Source organism: Populus euphratica, unplaced genomic scaffold (genome assembly GCF_000495115.2).
Source record: "Populus euphratica unplaced genomic scaffold, PopEup_1.0 scaffold588.1, whole genome shotgun sequence".
NCBI classification, from domain to species: Eukaryota; Viridiplantae; Streptophyta; class Magnoliopsida; order Malpighiales; family Salicaceae; genus Populus; species Populus euphratica.
The window spans coordinates 148628-170290 of NW_011500202.1; the positions used below are offsets into that span (position 1 = coordinate 148628).

The 21663-nt window shown below is 32.2% G+C and overlaps 3 protein-coding genes across 6 annotated transcripts; 1 reads left to right on the top strand and 2 right to left on the bottom strand.

The window, feature by feature from the left end:
* Positions 1-153: 153 nt before the first annotated feature.
* LOC105111907 (uncharacterized) lies at positions 154-2752 on the bottom strand. Of its 2 annotated transcripts, XM_011007394.1 has the most exons (7): positions 2616-2752; positions 2300-2534; positions 1738-1833; positions 1576-1640; positions 744-799; positions 623-652; positions 154-511 (listed from the first exon to the last, which is right to left on the bottom strand). In XM_011007394.1, exons 2-7 carry the CDS (start codon positions 2515-2517, stop codon positions 389-391), a joined length of 588 nt encoding a protein of 195 aa, XP_011005696.1. In that variant the 5' UTR covers positions 2518-2534; positions 2616-2752; the 3' UTR covers positions 154-388. The 2 variants fall into 2 exon arrangements, with proteins under 2 accessions (XP_011005696.1, XP_011005695.1); XM_011007393.1 differs by having other exon boundaries at positions 2300-2752.
* An 8108-nt stretch (positions 2753-10860) lies between these two features.
* LOC105111908 (uncharacterized) lies at positions 10861-12739 on the top strand. 3 transcript variants are annotated; one of them, XM_011007397.1, is made up of 3 exons: positions 10861-11172; positions 11427-11497; positions 11602-12739. In XM_011007397.1, exon 3 carries the CDS (start codon positions 11671-11673, stop codon positions 12568-12570), a length of 900 nt encoding a protein of 299 aa, XP_011005699.1. In that variant the 5' UTR covers positions 10861-11172; positions 11427-11497; positions 11602-11670; the 3' UTR covers positions 12571-12739. The 3 variants fall into 3 exon arrangements, with proteins under 3 accessions (XP_011005699.1, XP_011005698.1, XP_011005700.1); XM_011007396.1 differs by having other exon boundaries at positions 11427-12739; XM_011007398.1 differs by lacking the exon at positions 11427-11497.
* A 4318-nt stretch (positions 12740-17057) lies between these two features.
* LOC105111909 (pollen-specific protein SF21-like) lies at positions 17058-21432 on the bottom strand. Its single transcript, XM_011007399.1, has 11 exons — positions 21260-21432; positions 21028-21127; positions 20458-20555; positions 20223-20311; positions 19478-19538; positions 19305-19391; positions 19039-19116; positions 18900-18956; positions 18636-18691; positions 18265-18400; positions 17058-17628 (listed from the first exon to the last, which is right to left on the bottom strand). Exons 1-11 carry the CDS (start codon positions 21317-21319, stop codon positions 17383-17385), a joined length of 1068 nt encoding a protein of 355 aa, XP_011005701.1. The 5' UTR covers positions 21320-21432; the 3' UTR covers positions 17058-17382.
* Positions 21433-21663: the final 231 nt, after the last annotated feature.

Here is a 21663-nt window from a genome sequence, read left to right on the forward strand (position 1 = left end):
CGTAATCAACACCTTTTCTGCTTTAACGCGTGGTCCATCTCAAATTCACAACCTGTCTTTCCAGACTAGCCTTCACACGATTTACCTTTTGACATAGTTTACAAAATTTCCTTTTGACATATGCCTACCATGCTTCTCAAAGGCATTAGAATGGTTAACAGCATTAACAATGACATAAGTTTTAATAAATGATATAATTTTTCCTATTCTTATCGATGTAACTGTACATTCCATGCCCTATAAAAGAGCTCCTCGATTCTAAAATGTCAAACGATTAACAATTACATGAAGGGAATATTGGGACTTTTCTGATAGAATGAAAAAGCTTGCAGCTCCGTAGTTGTAAAGAGGAAACTACAATAGCAAACCAATAGGCAGAGTATGTAGATTATATTACTGCGCAGATTATAAACAAGACAAATAGCAGTGCAGCTGCTCCAAGAATCAAACAGAAGGTCCAGCACACCTTCTTGATTAAACTTGTTGAAATAAAAGAACCAGAATTCTTGAACTGCTTATCCACAAAAATTAAGAGAAAATATTAATGATGATGATAGGAACAAGAAAATAATGGAGATTTGAACGGTAGGAACACCCTTGAATGAATATTCAAGGAATGTACCTGCACTTGATCTTCAGTTGTATCCTCTGACTGCAAGGAGAAGCAGAACCAGCATGAAAGTGTCAAAAGCCTAATGCGAAGAGAATATTAGGAACATCTAATTGTGTATTTAAAAACTTACAGTAAGCAGCGTGAGCAGATCTGGATCGAATTTGGAGAGCAACTTCCTTTTCTGATCTGCAGGACACCATGGATAGGTTAGCTAAAATATTTGCCATTTCACCATTTTTGTTTTCTTTAAAGGCATAAAAAGCAAGATCTCTCAAGCATCAAAAACGCCAACTTTGAGTACACTAGCATGTGGTGTGTTTTGTTGGGATTTTTAAAATTGGTTAGCTAAAATATTTGCCATTTCAACATTTTTGTTTTCTTTAAGGCATAAAAAGCAAGACCTCTCAAGCATCAAAATCGCCAACTTTGAGCACACTAGCGTGTGGTGTGTTTTGTTGGGATTTTTAAAATTAACACAGCAAAGTGGAAGTTATTGTGATGTGTCTCCGCGGTTGGCAAGCTGAACTTGAAAGCTACTGAAGAGGAGAATAAATCTACTCCTGAAGGTTAAATAGTTTGTGGTGATTCAAGCCTGATCTTGCAAAATACGTACTATATCTGGGTTTTGGGTCACTGGCAGGTGCTACAAATCCACTTAAGACAATGTATGAAGGAAGCTTAATGGATCTAATGATTGGATAAACTCCAGAGCGTACCATGACAACTCTTTCCTCATAAATCTGATCAGAGATGCCACTATAGTTTGAGTACCATTTTGGGTGCCCCAGTTTTGTTATGTAGGAATCCAAGGCTAAGATTTACCAATCATTTACAGTAAATGAAATAACCAGGTAATAACACCAAGTTTTCGGTATGTTTATTCTCACTGAAGTTGCAGGGTAGCAATGCTGTGACATGAGATTTATATGCTTGACCACGTACATTAAATTTTAAAGTATTACCTTGATCAAGGCTGTTGGTTGTTCTACTGGTTCCAGTGGTAGTTGAAACCAGAAAACCTCCTGCCCTGTATGCACATACCAAGATCAAACCAATTTAAAGATTGATCCTTACTTTTCTGCAGCTAAGTTTCAAGAGGAATGAGGACATGAAACCAGCTGTACCTCTTTGTTGATGTATAGAGACGGAGAGCCAGTGCTCGTGTTCTTAGCTGTAAATCCGATAGCATTTTCCATCGAAATTCCGAATCTTCTTTAGTTCTGTGAAACCACTGCTGCAACAGATTATTTACTTTTATGGAAGCTTATTGAGTGCTAGATTGATGAATGCTTTCAAGTGTTACACAGATTACAGCAATTTATGTTGGGAAAAACTGAAAAGTCTTTTCAGTTCAAACCCACTAATAATTGCTGATTTCCCTTCCATTCGACTCATGAGATCCAGGATTTTTATTTTTTATTTTTTATTTTCATTTTAAATGCTAATTCATTTTACAAAAGTGTAATTCACAGAAACTCAAATTACAAAAGGCAACAAGAAAATAGGACTAATCGCTCAATGATACAGTGAAGTATATCAAGCATCAGAAGACTAACACTTGAGAAATTGAAGGTGGAAGATCAATAAACAGCAGTAAAACACTAGCAGAAACAGAAATTATTGACTGTTTCAAAATAAAGTAGAGAAACACTCTTAAGAGAAAGATGTGAAAGATATGGAACATACAAGGCAGGCTTTGAAGGTGGGTTATGAAGGAGTGATTCAAGGCGATCAAGCTTGACTCCAGCTTCAATTAGCTTCGATTGAGCAATGTCTCTGAGCCTATTTTCTTCGGCTAAGTCTTTGTTCTTTATTCTGCTTTCTATGTCCTCCACCAACTTTGTTGCCTCTTGTGCTTCCCTTATCCATGCATCCATAACTAGACAGTACTCATGATTCATCATCTCTATCTCTCCCTAAGCTGCAAACAACATATAAAGAAACAAAAATGAAGTACGCAGGAAAGTGAACCATAAAACATAATTCGATCTTCGCCACCTACCAAAACCACCTATCCCTCTCTCTTAAAGAACAAAACAACAAGAAAGGTGCCTAGTTTGAGGAAAAACTTTAAAATTTCAGTTGTCATAGCCAATGTGACATTGTTAATGAAGACAAGCAAAGGAGTTTAACAAGATATGGTTGTCCAGCTAAGAGGGTCCAACGATGGAAATTATCTTCGTCTTAAAGGCGTTTTCTGAAAGTGAATTTTAAACTGTTTTTTATTAAAATTTATTTTTTTATATTTTTAATTTGTTTTCATATATACATACCAAATTTTTTAAAAAATATATAATAATCCAACTATATTAACAAATAAATTTTAAAATTTTAAAATAATTTTATTTTAGTTTTAAAATAAATGAGACATTGTTATTTTTATTGTTCATCTACCCGGTCCGGTCCAGTATGGTTTCATTGCTATGAACTTCTTTTTTTTTTGTATTTTTTTTTTATGATAAGAGCATTGTATATTATATGGAAGACATTAATTATTATATTAACTTGAAATTATAAAAAATTAAAAAAATATTATTTTATTTTTAAAAAATAATTTAAAATAAAATTTGATTCGAATCAAATCATCATCAAATTAACTTACTAAATCAAATAGGTTTTATAATTATAATATCATATAACCTAAGCTTATTAGATCATGCAATAAAGTGGGGCTATTTATCATTGAAATTATATATCATAAATAAGAATTTCTTTCTTTTATTAAAAATATATTATACAAATGAGGAAATGTGATAGGGCTCAAATTTGGGCTGAAATCGAAAAGCTTACCCACCCATGGATCTAGCCCAGGAAATGTGGCCCAAAGACAACAAGTCGAAAAGGGATCCTTAAAGGAGTCACCATGTTTGAAAGGAAAAGATCAAAAGATTGGTATTCCAATGCCAAAATGTCACTCTATTTTATTTTTTTTATTTTTTCTTTTAGCTTTTAATATTTTTTTCACAAAGCTCACCTCCCAAGCAAGAAAATCATCAAAGACTTTTCTCTTTCCTTTTAAATTAATGTTTTCTTTGAATCTTAATTAATTTTATAAATTTTAAATTTAATAATTATATAAATTTTTTAATAATTTTAAAATTTATAAAACTTAAATTAATAATCTTTAAAAATACTTGATTAATTAAATTACACCTCTTATAATTGCTCTTATAATTGAGACTAGACAATCTTGCTTGGAGGTGGAGGTGTGCCCAAGATTGCTCACTTATCCTTCCGAATTGACCAATGATAAAAACCCATTTATTTTTGTATTTGGAACTACTTTTTAGAAACACTTTTAGATTAGAAATATATAGAATTAATATTTTTCAATAGATTTGATATTATAATATTTAAAAAATTGAAAAATTAGTTTAATATATTTTTAAATAAAAATACTTTTAAAACAACTAATAACAAACACGCAATTCCTCTAATGGATAAATAGGAAATTATCAAGTTGAAGATCAAGGCTATAAATATACACATCTACATCAAAATGTGAAAGGATCCAAGATTGCAACCTCAGCAGGAACGTAACAAAAAGATCAAAGACACGATAAAGAGTACCAAAGCGAGCACCGAGGGCAAAAGGTTCCCAAAGCACCTTGCCCTAGAGCACTCCTTTGTCTTCCCCCTTGTCTCGCGTGAATGCCCCACTCGCTCAACTATCTGGTGCTTCCTCTGTATATGCAAATGTGTTTCTTTCTAAATTTATGTCTTCTTCTTTTATATCCACGAACTTTATGATGTTTCAAATTCATGAGTTTTTAGATTGTCAATTTTGTTTTTAAAGATGCTTATAAATCTAGTTCTAAAATGATTTATCCGCACTACTATTCTTGAACAACTTAAAATCGGGCTCTTTTTTCACGAATATAAAAATAAATAAATAATAGATTTAATTGTTAACTACTCTTATAAAAAAAAATTAATTATGATTGGAGCCATGAACATAATTTTTTAAAAAAATATATGATTTTCCTGATCCAAATAAAACAGGTTTTATATTAAATAACTTAAGTTTTACATAAAGAAAATTTGGCTCAACATGTTCTATTCGATACAAGTAGAAAAGACCCCAACTCAATTAAATTTGAACTTAGTTTTATGTTAAATAAATGTTTTTATAAAAAGAATATTATATTAAAAAAATATTATTTTACATTTTAATAAAATTTTAAATCAACTTGTTGAACTTACCCGACTTACAAATCGAATTGATTATTATAACTATGCTAAAAAAAAAATTAAATCAACTGGTTGAACTTACCCAACTCACAAATCGAATTGATTATTATAACTATGCTTTCACCTCAGGGAAAGGGATGCTGAGAAGTGCATAAACCCTAGACTAAAGGGACAACATGGCTAAATAGCTCCAATGAGGAGATTACACTTAAAGTATATGTGATGCACGATGTTTATTATATGATTTGCGTAAGAATCCATAAAGTATTGGAATAGTTAATTTAATTATTATTCCTTCCAGTGATTTCTCCAATGTTGAGGTGGTCCAATCAAGCCCCATACCATGCCGATATCGAGTTATATAGACCTTATCCTATAAAATACAGATACATTATGCAAACAACAAGGTGACAATTGTACCTATGGTGGCTATGTTCGCTTGAAGCATGAGCACATGATGGCCTTGACGAGCTGCTGCTAGGCTCTTTATTCTTATTTATTTTTATTTTTATTTATTGAAGTCTAAGGCTAGGAAAGCACGTAGCAAACATTACGTGGAATCCTTTTCATGTTTGCCTATACATGTTGAAGATTCTAAACGTGACTAGCTATCTGTCTTCATCATCACTAACGTTAAATTTTAGCTGCAAATCCAAAATATTATAAGCTATCTTTTTTAAAAATAAATTATTGCAATTTGAGGTAAGAAAATACCTGTTTTTTTTTTTTCTAGAGTAGATACTGTATGAAATAGATAGATTAATTATCTATGAAAAAGATAGATTAATCTTCTCCATAAATATATATGTCAAAATTACAAATTCCATAAAAAAAAAGTATATTAGAAATTGAGAGTTGATGGTTACACAGTAAGTTTAACTTTCAATTTTACTAGAGATTATTAAATAATTTCTCCAAATAAAAATAATATAATTTCTCCAAATAATAATAATATAATTTCCCCAAATAATAATAATAATAAGCAGACTAAAAGATTTAAGGCATAGAAATCAACAAGTCGAACATGGTGGCACAAGTGAATATCGTGTCTCTATCAGCCCGTGAAGTACTAACAAGCCACCTCAATTAACACAATAATTTGAGGTTGTGCAGTTATGTCCTTGCATTGCGGGATGTTTTGAACGATAATAAATATTATTTTTAAAAATTTATTTGTAATAATAGTTTATCAAAACAATCTAAAATATTAAAAAAATTAACTTAAAACTATTTTTATTTAAATTAACAAAACAATAATTACTGCACCAAAACTTTTAAATATTTTTTCTTTATTAGTTGAGATCTTAAATTATAATGTAGTTGAGTTAGGAGCAATAATCAAAACTATCGAATTATTAACCTCTAATTACTTCTTACAACATAAATATATTATTATTGTATTTAATTTTGTCAATGTCATTAACTAGATAAATAATTTTTATAATAAATCTTGAATTCATCATAAATTTTTCTCTTTAGCTTAGAGACTAACATCATATTTTAATTCAATTATTTATATTTATTTTTACTAGGAAAGTAACTACATGACAAATCATCTTGCTAAACAAAGAAGTGCGTATAATATTTAATTTTGTTGTTTGGTTATAATCCTTTTAGATAATATGTCGATATTATATTTAGCCTCTACAACTTATAATATTTTGAGATTATGATTTAGTTACTATATAAAAAAACAGATAATAATAAAATTTTAACTGACCTAAAGTCTATATTTTTATGTTTAGCTAGTTAGTTCAATAAATTTTTATTTTATAAAATATAATTATATAATACAATTATATCTTATTTAATTTTATCAATTTTTTTCAAAAAAACAAAATACCAAGCCAAAACAGGAGTACATTGCATTGCCCCTACACCATCAAATTCTCGATTGTATTGTATCAACCGTTACACTATAAAATCCAGGATGCCCTTGATAAATTAAATAGTTTAAACACGAATCGAATCAGAGTAGGTGTCCACCTTTTGCCCCTACCATAAATAAAAATATGTAGCCTTCAATTTCCAGTTCATGATGATTGGATTCCAAACCAAATGCTTCGTATCGTTGAATAGCCTGTAAATTTTTTAAACTTTCAAGAACACTAGGGCTTAGGCTTGATGTAACAACGAAGGAAAAACGACGGAGCCCTTGTTGATTTAAGGGACATATGAGTTGAATGAATTCTAAATTATAGAGTACTAGATGTAGTTGTAAAAAAGAAAAGAAAAGAAAAAACAGAGAGAGAGAGAGCATGATTTGAGTAATATTTCTTTCGTTTTTTTATTTACTGTAGCAATTGATTCCAAAAAAGAATTCTTTGATTTTTTTTTAAGAATTTTACTACCAAACTTCATAATACTACCTCTCACTCAGGAAAAAAAATCATCACAGGAATTTTATTTTTTATATATATATATATATATTTCAAAAACCAAAAGAATTTTTTTTTTCCTTTCATGGCATAGGTTCATTGATTTTCTATGAGTTGAGTATAAATTTTAATCTTTTCTAATTTATAATTTTTATGTTTTTTTCTATGATGACTACTTGTTCTAGAAACGAGAGGGTGTTTTTCTTTTTTTTATCATAATAAATTCTAGTTTATTTATTTCAATTTAAATACTTCTAAGAGATTAAGATATTTTTGTTCCGAGATGCAAATACCAAAATCATTAAAAATAAAAAATATTATTCATATAAATAATTACAATGATATTGTTTTTTATTATTCAAAAAATAGGAAGGTAGGTAGGTTACATCACATGCTATTTGAAAACAAAATTGTGGTTACATCACATGACCCCGCATGAATTTGGAATACAAACTTGGATGTACTTTGAGAATGATTACACTGTATTTTTGAATTTTTGAATTTTTTTAAAATAATTTTAAATTAATATTTTTTTATCGTTTTAATTTGTTTATATATATAGACACACACTCTGCTTTGTTAAAAATTTGACAAGCTGTCAGGGCTTAGGCATGATGTGACAACAAAAGAACAAGGCAGTCCTTGTTGACTTATGGGATATATGAGTTGAATTCTATATATAGAGCAATAGCTATGGTTGTAAAAAATAAAAAATAAAAATAAAAAAAGACAATGATTGGAGTAATATTTTCCTTTTTTTTTATTCAAGGTCTCGACTCCGAAAAAAACGATAATCACAAGAATTATACATATATTTTTTCAGTAATTAGAAAAATAATCTTTCTTTTCCCCTTCCACAGCATAGGTTTACTAATTTTTCTATGAGTCGAGCATAAATTCTAATCTTTCCTGATTTATGATTTTTTATTTTTTTCACAATGACCACTTATTCTAGGAAAGAGAGAGTGTTTCTCTTTTTTACTATAATAAATTCTATTTTATTTATTTCAATTTAAATAATTCTAAGTGAATAAAATATTTTCGTTACTATTTAATTAATACAGATTACATATGCAAATACCAAAATCACTGAGAATGAAAAATGTAAGAAATTACAATAATATTCTTTTTTTATTAGAAAAAATGAACAGAAGGTAGGTAATTATACAATTGACGTAAATATATCATCAATCATAAACATTAGTGTAGACAAGATTCGAGCTTTCAATAATCGCTATGGAAGATTTTAGAAGTGTTTAAAAGAATAATACTAATTATTTTTTAAAATATTTTTTACTTAAATATATATTAAAATATCAAAACAATTTGAGAACAGTAAAAAAATTAATTGGAAGTAAATAAAAAATAAAATAAAATTTTTAATTTTTTTAAAATACTTTTAAAACATAAAAACAAATGTACTTTTTAATTTTTTTATTTATCTCTCCACCACACTATCAATACCAAAGAATCACTTTATAGTAAGTTCGTTCTTGAAATTATTTTCCACTTAGTTACATGATCACACCATGGCATAAGATGTGAAGCCGGGATTAAAGAAGATTTTTTTTTTTTAAAAAAAAGAAAGGAATAAAGCACGACACAGAATAAAGGCAAGGATATTTGAGTAGTATTTAGCCACCCATTAATTTATTATAATCAGACCAAATAATTAAAGGGAAAAAGAGAGATCATACCCATTGTTCAGAATCGAATCCCACCTGCAGATATCACAGAATACCAACTCATTCACTACAAAATAAGGCTTGTGATGAGGCTGGCATGCCGATGAGTGATGAAGACTCTTTGCTGGGCACGTCAAGTCAAAGATAAGCATTGTTCGAAGAAACTCTTTGTTTTCATGTTCTAAAACTGTTTTTAAAAAATATATTTTTTATTTTTATTTATTTGATATTTTTATATCATTTTGATATTCTAATGTTATAAATGATTTTTAAGAAATAAGAATAATACTATTTCAATATATTTTCAGATAAAAAATACTATAAAATACAATTATTATTGTAATATTAAATATGCTCTAACATGCTATCTACTATGTGCATATATTCATGTCTATCCTTTATATTCTCATATCGTGCGGGTCCTCCAAAGTTATTTTTGCATATCAACTTAAGTAGAACAAGAAATCAATTTATATTATATATGCCTGAAATGAAAGATACTAAAGAAAATGGAGGATAATCCCCGCCAAGGAGAAGATTAATTTGCTCTAATGGCAAGATTATGTAACGCTGCTTGTGCAAGATACTTTAAAAGTTTCTGTTAATAATAATTTGAAAACTAATTATTATCATATTCTTAAATATTCTCTAAATATTAATGGGTGAAACCCATTAATATATATATAAAAAATTTGCTTATACAACATTGGGTGAATTTTACCATCAAGATCCGTTAGGTTCATCATTAAATTCAGGATTAAACAATATGGATCATTAATATTAAAAAAATATAAATAGAGAGAATTAATATTTCATTCTATAGTTCTCAATCTATTATTCCGTGAACTTTTATTTTTCAAATTACCTAAATAATTAATTAAATGCATGACTTAATATTATACTAAATTAAAATGATTTTAAGCTCTATGGATATGTCAATCATATGCAGAACATGTAAAAACATAAGAAAATTCTTTTTTTTAAAAAAAATCAGATAGACTAGACCTCTCTCCCTCTTTAAAACTACATTGCTCTCCTCTTCTATATTTCCCTCTCCGGTGATCCTAACTCCTTCAACTATGTTGTTATTTTTTATATAATATTATATTGTGCACATAATTAATTATGCTGATTTAAAAAGAAAAGGTTAACTGAATTATAAATTGATTTTTTTTTCATTTTATAAATATAACATTACCTTAATCAATGATATAAAAAAAATTGAAAATCAATATAACTATAAAAAAATAAGAATATTGTAGTATACATTGAAAAACTTGAGGTGGAAACAATGTTAATATGAACAGTTTTTATTTTTTACTGGTACTTCAATTTTTTTCCATTAGCATCTTTTTTTTTATTCTTTTGCTTCCCATTTAAATCATTAATTATAATGCTAACCTACTAATTTAATTTCAAATTAATTAGAATTCTATTCATTAGAAATATAGAGTTTCTTATCTTATCTATTATTTATTACAAATATAAACAATATCTTCCTCTTATGATTTCTTCAATGTTTATTTTTACAAATGTTTTTTTTTACTAGGCCTGCATTCATTAAGTGGCATAAGAATTATATCCCTAAGAGACATAATAAAAATAAATTTTAACATTGAGTTAATGTTTAATTGGATAAAATAAAATTTTATTTTATTAATTCAAACTAATTAAAATTTTAAAGATCTAATTTTAAACTAAAACAAATATTTAACCTTTTCGTTTTTAAAAAATAATATTTTGTGAAATCTAATTTTTTTTTTTTAAGGATTGAAACCAACTTTTGATCTGCCCGCGTACTAATTATTTTGTGAAATCTTTATCTCCTACGAACTAAGGGTTTTTGTTCAAGGAAAACTCAATTAAACTTGACATCGTGCTTGCATTAAATTTGTTGGACCCCACATTAAAGAACCGTTTCTCCCCGTAAAAAGGTTTCTTTGGCTTCTCATTTTCTTCCTTAAAGATCCTTAAATACATGCAAAATTGAAGCCTAAAAAAAGCTTGCATATTTATGGCCCCTTCCATGAAACAGAAGGTTTCAACTCAGTCCTCTGCCTGTCTTGCATAAATGGCTCGGTCTCTTTACATGTGAATATGACATGGCAAAAAAGAAGGTCTAGATAGAGAGACTTGGAGGGAGATCTTTGAGAAAAAGAAAAGAGAGATGCTTTTTCTAATTTACTCAGTGTAGACTGTAGAGTGCTCTTCAAAGACCAGCCTTTCCTGAAATATACAGTTGCCAAATAAGTAACAGTTCGCTTTTTTTTGTTCCCTTGGTTATTTCAGCTGTCACTTTCTTGAGGTATGTATACCTGTTTGTTGATCTTCTTTTTTTTTGTTTTTGTTTTTGTAATAACTAATAAGAACTTAAATTTTGATTTTAAATTGTTAGAGATGAGATTGACAGTGAAACAAGTCTGCTTTTTGTCTGCTTATTTCATCAGTTACTTTACCACCAGCACTGACCTACATTCCTCATTTTTGTCCTCAATTTAGATGTGCTAGCAGTTTTTACCTGGCTTTTTTAAAGCTTTTTTCATTGACTGCTTCTTTCAGAAATGCATCAAACTAGACTGCACCCAGATCAAAATCAAGTCTTGATTAGCTGTTTTTGAAGCATTTCTTATGTGGGTTTTTGAGATAAGAGCCCTTTCTTTTCTTAACCTCTAGTTTTGCTTTTTATTTACTGTTAGCTCAGTTTCTGATTCTTTTTCTGTTGTGTTATTTTTAGCTGCAAAATTTGGGAGCAAGTGTTTGTGAAAAGTCTTAGAGAGAGTTTTGGAGTATCTTTAGTGTCAAAATGAGAGATTTCCCATCTTGTTTTGGTGAAAATGGGGTTCAAGTGGCTGATTCTTCGTCTTCAAATACTAGTAAAAATGCACAGAATTTGGTTACTTGTGTGTATCAATGTCGAATTCGAGGCCGGTCTTGCTTGATCACTATTATATGGAGTAAGAATTTGATGGGTCAAGGTCTAAGTGTAGTGATTGATGATTCTGCAAATCATTGTTTATGTAAGGTTGATATTAAACCGTGGTTGTTCTCAAAAAGAAAAGGGTCCAAGAGTTTAGAGGCATATTCTTGTAAAATTGATATATATTGGGACCTTTCATCGGCTAAATTTGGATCTGGGCCTGAACCATCAGAGGGATTTTATGTTGCTGTTGTTGTGGATAGCCAAATGGCTCTCCTTCTTGGGGATATGAGAAAAGAAGCTTTCAAGAAAACTGGTGCCACTCCTATTCCTTCCAATGCTGTTTTTGTTGCGAAAAGAGAGCATGTTTTTGGCAAGAAAGCGTTCCGTACCAAGGCTCGGTTTTGTGACAATGGTCAAATTCATGATCTCGTGATTGAATGTGACACGATTGGTGTCAGTGACCCATGTCTTTTGCTTCGTGTGGACTGTAAGACAGTGATGCAGGTGAAGCAACTCCGGTGGAAGTTCCGGGGGAACCATACCATATTGGTTGATGGGCTAGCAGTTGAATTGTTTTGGGATGTACATAATTGGCTCTTTGGTACATCAGTTGGAAATGCTGTTTTTATGTTCAAGACTTGCTCCTCAGCTGAGAGGTTGTGGGCTAGCCAACCGCTTTCAGATCCAAATGTGTTGCCATGGTCCTTCTCCCAGAGATTTCTGGATTCCAGATCACAAAATCTTGGTTTTTCATTGATTTTGTATGCTTGGAAGCATGAATAGAGACTCAGAAATTCTTATTTGAGAGCTAACAAAAACATTAGTGAGCTGTGAATTTTATTAATTATGCCGGTTACACTTAGTTTTATTAAACGAGATCCATTTGTTTACTTCACCTGTTTTCTTGAAAACTTTAGCAATTGAATGGATCACATAAAATTTTGTGTTTTCAGTTGGCTGTTCTACCTTCATGATGTGTTTCTCAATTTCATTTTTATGGTTCTTATTGGAAATCCAATACAAAGAAAAATACTTCTGTTCAATATAGCTTTTTTTTTTTTTTTTTGTGGCATGAATTTGTTGAAACCACATGCAGCTTTTAGCGTGTCATGCCTCAGAGGCTTTTCACAATGAATTCCTCGCTATGAATTCATGGTATGGGATAACTGAACTGTGAGTACGTACTCCCTTCTAAAGTTGCTCCAGCCGATGCCAAAGTTATATTTGGGTGATTTACCACTAATTGGAATCAATCTCCTTGTGATGCAGGTGCCCTGGTTATTTCATCAAACGAGGGGAGTCAAAGTTCAAGGGGTCAGTGCATGTTTTGTATTCATGTCAGTTGGCTTGTTAGCTAGAAGGTGAAGAGAGCACTGTGCTATAAGGTATTTAACTCGAGTGATGCTGTTTCTTATTCTTTGGTCTCAAGGGTGGTGGCAAAGTAGCCCATTGGCTATGGGGCACGAACGGTATCAGACACTCTTTTTTTCATGCACGGTACTGTTGTGGTCGTTGGTGTTTAAAGTTGATCCTTTCCTCCCTGTGTTGTGTCCGTAGTTGTGGTCTGTGAAACAATATAAATTGATGATCATACGAGGGGGCTGGTAGTTTGTTTAGAAACAAATGCCTACTTTTGATGAATACACAGCTTACTCATTACATATAATTTTGCTTTGGAGTTTGCTATTACGAGCATAGAATATTTAGTTGTGAATGTCAAAAGTTCAAACCTTGCATGGCCTGGCCAGAGAAGCCCAGTGTGAATCTCCTGGGCGATTATTCTACCTATGGCAGTAGATACTGGATGGAAAGCCTGCACAGGGTAAAGGAGTATAGTTGTTGAACTTGAGAGGCTATCGGACTTCTGTTGAAAATTCAAGCTCTAAACTCCACTGAAATTGATGTGGTGATTTTGTTATTTCCGCCTTGATTATTGTGTTTACTGCTGTTCCAGCTCGCTTCCTTGCTCTTTCATAGCTGGTTCTTAACCACTGAGGAGACAAAATAACAAGCTTTTCTGTCTTCTGTGCTCTTTTCTGTTTAAAGGATGAAGATCAATTATAATAGGTAATGTCAAAGATCTGCAGGAGGTTTTTTCTTTTCAGAACTACACACTTTTTAACATTCATACTTCTTTGAATTTACCTCTGTTCACTTGTTTTGTAGTTGATTCAATTAATGTTAGGTGATATTTCGTAAATTCATTCATCTTGCATCATGCTTCTAGCAACCTTATGACACATTGAGATTCTTTGGTCCTGCATTTCTATGTTTTGGCTTTACGTTTACAACATATTTAGATGTGAAGTATGATGCGAGTCCTTTCACCAAATTGTTCATAGTTTCTAGGTTAGATGCTTGAACGTGATATTAGTTTTCGTCATCATATTGTGTTCTGTGGTGGTTCGCCTTGGTAGTTGGTGTCCAGTCAATTTCTGTTTGTTTGATTGTGGAAACTAACATGCGAATCCGGTACCCAATTTTATGATAAGATGAAGACTCTGCATTGTCTGCAATCTCAGCTAGTAGCTCTTGTTAGTCTAGTTCAAGGACTATGATTTAAACATGCGTGCTCATGTGCATAATGATTCGAGTCTTGTACTATTCTTCGTGTCAGTCTCAATTTGAATCTCTACCTGGCATTTTTTGACATGGAAGATTGCTGTAAATTCATTAATTTCTTTCTTGAATCAAAATCTTGAAAGCTCAGGTTGTTGACTGTCATCTTGTTCACAAAATTGTTGCCTGATATGATATTTCATTTGATGCCGCAGTGCATATACGTGACAAAAAAGTACAGGAGTAATTGCGACTTACAACTGCATATAAGCTTAGAGTTGTCACTGTGTTCAGAAATATCCTACATGATCCAAACTGTTTAACGCTTTAATTTCAGCTACAGAACAAAATAATGCAGATGCATGGTTCTCTGTGAACTGAAGCCAATCTTGTAATAGGGTGGCTGGCATGCTGACTGCTTGTTGTGAGGTCCTATTCCAATTGTTTCAGACAAAAACGAAAGTCCTATTCCAATTGCTCCTGGTCTAGAGCTACACTTTTGTCGAGATTTTAGGCTGCATCTTGTGAATAGATTAGCAGAATCTCTTAGCAAGACCAGATATCTTTTCAAAACTTTTTAATCAATTGTACAAAGCTACAGGACTAAAAACCACTGTTGTCTCCTGCAAGTGGCCAAAGCTGTCTTGATAGGTGGAACTCACGGGTACAACAGTTAATTGAGATCTGTTAAGGAAGTTCGTGATTTTATATACAGTCATGGATTTGTTTTTAGAGGCACTCTGTCAGTCTAACTATTAACTAGTCCCGATGTTCTGCTCGGATCAAAAGTCAATTTTACATTCAACGAAAAATCTGAAATGCAATCTGAAAGCTTATTACCTTGTACATTAATAAATGCTAAAGAGAGTTGTTAACGACGTACTACCACTGAACTGAGAAGCTAAGCAATGGATATGGATAAACAGACATGGTCTTGCCTGTATTATGTTATTTAACATCTTTTTTCAATTATATATTGATATTTTTATGAAAAAATATCAAAGAATTGAAAATCAAATAAAAAGAATTGAAGAACATCAAATAATCAATGATTAACTTAAAAAAAGAATAGACATGTGAAAAACACATATCTGTGTGTGAGGAAGCCCATCATATTGGAAAGGTGCAAGTAGATTCCTCTGAGCCCTGTTGACAGTCTTCCTAAGTGCTGCCAGGGGCTTCTCTCAATGTTGGCAGAGTAACCAGAGGGTGGCTTTAGGAGCTTGTTCTTCTTTCTTCCATTTTCTTCTCTCTTTTCTCTTGCCTCCCTCAATTTTCATGCTTGACCTGGAAAAAAAACATCATTGTTGTGAGGTCATCCATAGTGTATCCTCCATGCCTTTTAGCTTTATTGTTAATGTACACATAAGCATAACCACAGTGAACTAAACCAATTTGGCAATCTATCTCTTTTTTCTCTTCCTTTTTTGTTTTCTTGGGCCTTCATTGGATTCAGATGGGATGAAATGTGAAATTAAATTGAAAAATTATAAAAAAACTAAGGATCAAATTAAAAAAATTAAAGAGATATAAAAGAATAAGGAGTTAAATTTAAAAAAATGGTTGATGCGTAAAAAACATGAGTCATGGTATGAGGAAGCCCATAGTTTTAAAACCCGGCCCGGCCCGGTAAGGAAGCCTGCTGCATTAGAGAGGTGCATGCAGATTCCTTCAAGCCTCTATGGTAACGCCACCTAACATATCAAATAAGATGACAAGTGAAAGTTTTTAGCTCTCAAAACACGTCTTACACACCTTCAAAATAGCACGCGGGACGTTGACATGCTGGCACGTGAATAAAACACGCTAACCTCTTTAATTAATTTTTTAATATTTAAAAAATAAAAATTACTAAAAAGGACCTAAGGACATATGGTTTTAAGAAAAATCAATTTGCAAAGATTAAAATGCCCTCCCAACCAGGTTTTTTTTTAGTCAAAGGTTATACATGTAATTTAATTGTTCAAAAATTGTGTAAAGACGACGGAAAACCAAAAAAATCTTCTAAGGGAATCGTTAAGTGCAGTGAGATAAAATATTCAAAACGCTTTCTCAATCCAAATTGTTTCTTCTCATAATAAACACGAAAAAGATGAGCCTTTTATTTTTATTTTTATTTTTATTTTGTAATTTTTCTGGTTTAATAGAGTGAGGGATCGTGGGCCATAGTCACTTCATGAAGTAATAGGTTACTATTTGCTTGAATCACGAGCACAGAAGTTGTGAATACAAAGGACAAAGGGAGAATAGTATTAGCTTAATCCTTGCGAAGAAAACAGTCCGAAGAACTTTGTCTCGAGGAGAACATCTCTATTCAAAACCTATCCTTCTTGGAACTTGTTGGAGCCCACCTAACTCCAATTCATGTAGTCTAAGAAAGAATGCCATAAAGAAAGCAGCAGTAAAGCTGGGAATTGAAGATTGTGTTCTACAAAAACACTCTTAGATTTAGGTCATCTCCATTCACAATTCTTCAACTATCCAGTGGAATTCAACCATAACATGTGCCTATTAAAAAATTCAATCAAGCTTAGAAGCATGCATAAAAAAAATGATTTTTTTTTTAAATTTTTGATGTCAACTCATCAAAAATCACTAAAAAACAATAATTTGATATAAACATTAGTTGAAAACACCAATAAATGTTCTTTGACATGCTTTGAGTCAAAACCAAGTAGCAATGACGAAAAAGAAAAAGGAAAGCAATGGTGATTCGAACAATTACTTGCGAGAGAAGTTACATAAAGTACTACAGAACATGTCAAATGCTAGAAACTGATCCTCCTGTAATAAATATGACTCCTACCATCTCGGTATCCTGTATCTATAAATATCTATTTTATCTACACTACAAAATAATCAAGGAAACCGTAAAATGAATTCATCCCTAACCATAAAATTCTCCTACCAATAAAATCAAAGAATACGAGTATCCTACCTTGTAGATGCAAGACAGTTATATCATGTTAACCATACACATTTGTAAAGCCAGCATACTGCTCATCTGAATTATTAAATTGGAGACTTGCGAGTAAATCATACTTTGACATCAATGTCCACACGGGTTTTGATTGGTTTGAGCTTGATACCCAGACTCTCAGGGGAGAGAAGTTCTGGTGCTATACAGCAGCGACTTGAAGGACTGGTAGGGTTGGAGCCAATACTTGATGAGGAAGCAAAATACGGTTGTCTGTGGTACCCAAACCCCATTAGAAAAAACTCTATCGGAATTATCATGGCATAAGGGTGCTCTTCTGTGACTAATGAACCACAAGCTTCAACCTGTTGGAGATACAAATAAACACTATTAAGATGCAAAAAGGAAATCAAGCACCTTAAACTTGAAAGTGATCTTAAATAAACTTCCAATAATATGTCCATATATTTTTTAGAGTACAGTATCAGGTGTACTTGCAAAAGCAGACATACTGCAGGTGATCTCATTTTTAGTTAATAGTCATCCTTTCATGCAGTAACATATATGCCTTGTCAACATTATGATCCAACAAGGTATAATCCTTTCATGCAGTAACGTATATGCCTTGTCAACATTATGATCCAACAAGATGACCAATTAGGCCATGGAAATTTCAGTGTTTTTAATTGTATTGCTAGTCTTACCAAGAAAATTGGATCTGTCAATGTTGTTAATGTCAATTGGGAAGAGAATAATGTTGCTGATAGCTTAGCAAAACATGCCTTGGTAAGGAAGGAAGAGTTATTGGCATGGTTGTAATCTTTTTCTCAGCCTTTAGAGTTACTTTCTTTATGGTTCTTTTTGGGTTATAATACAACTTTTCAATTTTCATAAAAAAATAATTATTAATTACGCAATTATTATCACTAAACCTTGCGTATGTTAAAAAAGCCAACTGCTCATAATGAAACAAATAGTCTGAAGAAGTGAAACCACCCTACCTCAACAAGAGCACAAGTTTTCTTGCCCATTTTGGTACTCATGTATACCGATTCATCACGAAATTGACTACTTTCCCCCACAAAAATAAGTGTCCTGCACTGCAAATTCTCCAAGCCCTCTGTAAGGTCATACCTCCTGCTTAATAAAACACCTTGATAATTAGTTGATCATAGGCATTTTTACAAGACAGTGGCTATATATGTTACGCAATTAGTTTCAAAACTTTGTAGCAACTGGCTAAGTTACAGTCTCATGCAGACATGCTAGTTTAAATGGCACCACAAAATGAAAGCATTCAGTAGTCAGCAGAAGAGATTCGAGCTAATGATGTATGAACAAGAAGATGCTTAAACAAGTTACAAATACTCACTCATTGATTGCTTGAAGAAAGCGCATTACATTCAAACTTTTTCTTTCATCCAGCAACTGCCAACAAATGATAAATGAGATTGACATCAAATATCTCAAAAAGGCACCTTATAGGATGTACCCTTCCTAGACACTGATAAGAGTGACAGGCTGCTCTGACAATATATCACAAAGGGTTAGGGTGTTTTTGGTATCGCCAATTCTGAGACTGTACAAGTCAAATGGAATTAACAGGAAATAAGACATTGAAACCAAGAATCCTTACCCTTCTACAAGCTTGAATGATGTCTGCTTCTGCACCCTGCACACTGCACCTAATTTCCTACATTCAGAATCTGATAATTATACATCACATTCCAAAATTGGAAAAGATAAAAAAAAAAAAAAAAGGTCATCAATAGTACCTTACTGAAGTAACGCTGGAGAAGGCATTCCTTCAATATTCCACACATTCCGTAGAAGTATAACAAGTTCATTAACACCTGAAAAGGCAAGTCCAGTAAAACCCTAAGCAACTTGGATTACTGTGAAGATGTGTGAAACAGTGTGTATATTAGTTTTATCCTAATCTTTTTTAGGTGTCCCAGGTGAATGGTTTCCTTCAAATTTATATTTTTTCCTCAAAAAAAAAAAAAAAAAGTAGCCTTGACTTGAAGATGGAGAGTAAAACCTTATTGTAAAACCATTCAGTCCATGAAGGTGCCTTGCAAATAGGGGAAACAAGAATTAGCCCAAGCACCCGTTCTTGATATCTCATCTGTACCACAAGGAAAAATAAGCATGTATCAGAACATCAGGGTAAAAACAGAGGCAACTGACATGGGTAGACTCTTCCCAACTTACAGTAAAAAGTGTCAGGATGTAAGCACCAGCCATTACGCCTAAGCACAGAACCTGTTTCAGCCTGATTTAGAAAAGTGAGTTAGTTCTTAAACATACTGTAACATGTCTTCATGACAGAGATAAATCACTTATAGGTTAGATTAGGATTCCTCTTAGGACCTTTACATGAGAAAAACATTGATAATTCACATTTCTGGACACTAATCTTGTGTATCAGGAAATGAATTCTGCCTACCATTGCAGCAATTTTGCAGAGTGAATCCTATTTTGGTTTGAAACTGCAAACATTTAATGACTCAAGACATTTATCAATACACTAGGTAACTGCCCTTCCTAATTGATCTTCGCTCCTGCTCCCCAAATCTCAGTTTCTAAAAATTTAGCTAGTTATAAACAACAGGAACTCTTTATTGGGAGCTCTATTGAATAAGACACAAAATTAATGCAGTGCATGACAGAACTTTGTGCAACTGGTGTTGCAGAAGAAAAACAAAATTCCAGATAGCTGAGCCTGCCAAAATCAATAGGACTCCTAGACAAATGGTGGTCAATGGTTCATAAGTAATCAAGATAACAGAACAACAAAATGAACCAGACCTTTAGCATGAAAGCACTAATAAGAACTGATCAGACAACCAACTTGAAAACAAACAAGAAGAAGATCAAATCTTCTCATTGGTACACAAAAAATTCATAATTGGAAAAGCATATAAGAAACCAGTAAATGCAGCAAGCAGTTAAATACCCGAAGAAATCAAGCACTTCAGCAACCTGGTCTGCTAAGTCATCAACACTAAGTAATGGAACATCAGAAGAAATGACATCAGCTCCCAACTGCAAGAGCTCTTGAACAAAGGGTGGAGAGAGACTTTATTAGCATCGTTCAAAAGGGGAAAAAAAGAAGAGATAATAAAACCATAAACAAACAAAATTAAACAATTAAACTCCGCCAACGTTAAACAACCAACAGCGACACTGACCTCATGCCCTGGGGCATCAATGTGGTATATGCAGAAGTTATGGAGCAACAAGGAAGCTGCATCAGGGCTAAATAAGAGACCTTGGAAACAAGTCATAGCTGTGAAAAAACCCAGAAAGCAAAAAACACCAACATATCAAAAACACATGCTCAGATCTTTTCAATTAGAAGCAACTAAAGCAAGCCAGCTCAATAACACTTAAACTCGTTCTTTCTTCACTAAAAGTCAAGAATCAATTAAGAACCATAAAAAATCTAAATATTAAGAATTTAATTATCATAAATATGCTTAGATTAAATTAAAAGCATCCATTACAGCTGCTTTCAAGGAACTCAGTCTGAACCACCCCATTTCTTGTAAAACAAAGCACTGCAGTTACAATTTTTCTTCAAGAGCACAGAAAGTATAACAAACTTCCAAGCAAAAGCACCAAAAAAGCCCGGAAATAATTGAATTTCACCTCACATCAGCTAAACACACAAACCCATTGAAGGTAAATGAAAGAAAATCTAAAAGAAAAATAGCCCATTAAGTAAAAAGAAGAAGAAATTACAAGAAAATGGAACATACAATTAAGAGCAACATCAGGGTAAGTTATCAAAGCAGGCTTCTCTTGATCACCACAAACATACACAGAGATTGAACCTCTGCTTGTTTTCACCACATGCTCCTGCTTACATTACACATAACGCCAAAATCCATTAATAAAGCTTAAAGCTTGTAAGCCACGGAGTGTAATCAAGAAAACAAGAAAGATATCATTTTTCCCCCTTCTTCTTGTTAGTTACAGTTCGTTAATTACCTTCCCACCAAAAGATAGCATGTCAATATCCACCGAAACTGAGTCACTTGACTCACCCATGACTCACTTCTTTCAACACTCACAATGCAGCAGCAATACAAAAACTAAACAGCAACTCACTGAATTGAAGTTATCTCTTCTTGTTTCTTCGTCTTCTTTCTGAACTCTCTCTCTGGGTCCTCTCTCGTTTTCTTTCATTTTCAGAACTTAAAAATACTAAACTGCCCCAATTAAGTCACTGAAATTACATCAAATCTACGTTTGTTTTTGCAAAATACCAAACTTGCCCTATGGTCAAAGATGTTACTATGGTCTTCTTGTTTGTTTTGAGGGTGAAAAAGTGACCGTTGCATTTGCGTAGAAGGGTAAAATGGTCAATTTGAGGTCATTATGGTCAGTGAGAA

Coding starts and splice junctions, on each gene's coding strand:
- LOC105111908 (XM_011007396.1), top strand. CDS start 11,671: ATGAGAGATTTCCCATCTTGTTTTGGTGAAAATGGGGTTCAAGTGGCT.
- LOC105111909 (XM_011007399.1), bottom strand. CDS start 21,319: ATGGGTGAGTCAAGTGACTCAGTTTCGGTGGATATTGACATGCTATCT. Junction 20,312..20,457: donor TTGATGCCCCAGGGCATGAG/GTCAGTGTCGCT, acceptor GAGCTCTTGCAG/TTGGGAGCTGATGTCATTTC. Junction 18,692..18,899: donor TCATTCAAGCTTGTAGAAGG/GTAAGGATTCTT, acceptor ATTTGTTGGCAG/TTGCTGGATGAAAGAAAAAG.
- LOC105111907 (XM_011007394.1), bottom strand. CDS start 2,517: ATGATGAATCATGAGTACTGTCTAGTTATGGATGCATGGATAAGGGAA. Junction 1,641..1,737: donor CTCTATACATCAACAAAGAG/GTACAGCTGGTT, acceptor ATGTGCATACAG/GGCAGGAGGTTTTCTGGTTT. Junction 512..622: donor CAACTGAAGATCAAGTGCAG/GTACATTCCTTG, acceptor GTGGATAAGCAG/TTCAAGAATTCTGGTTCTTT.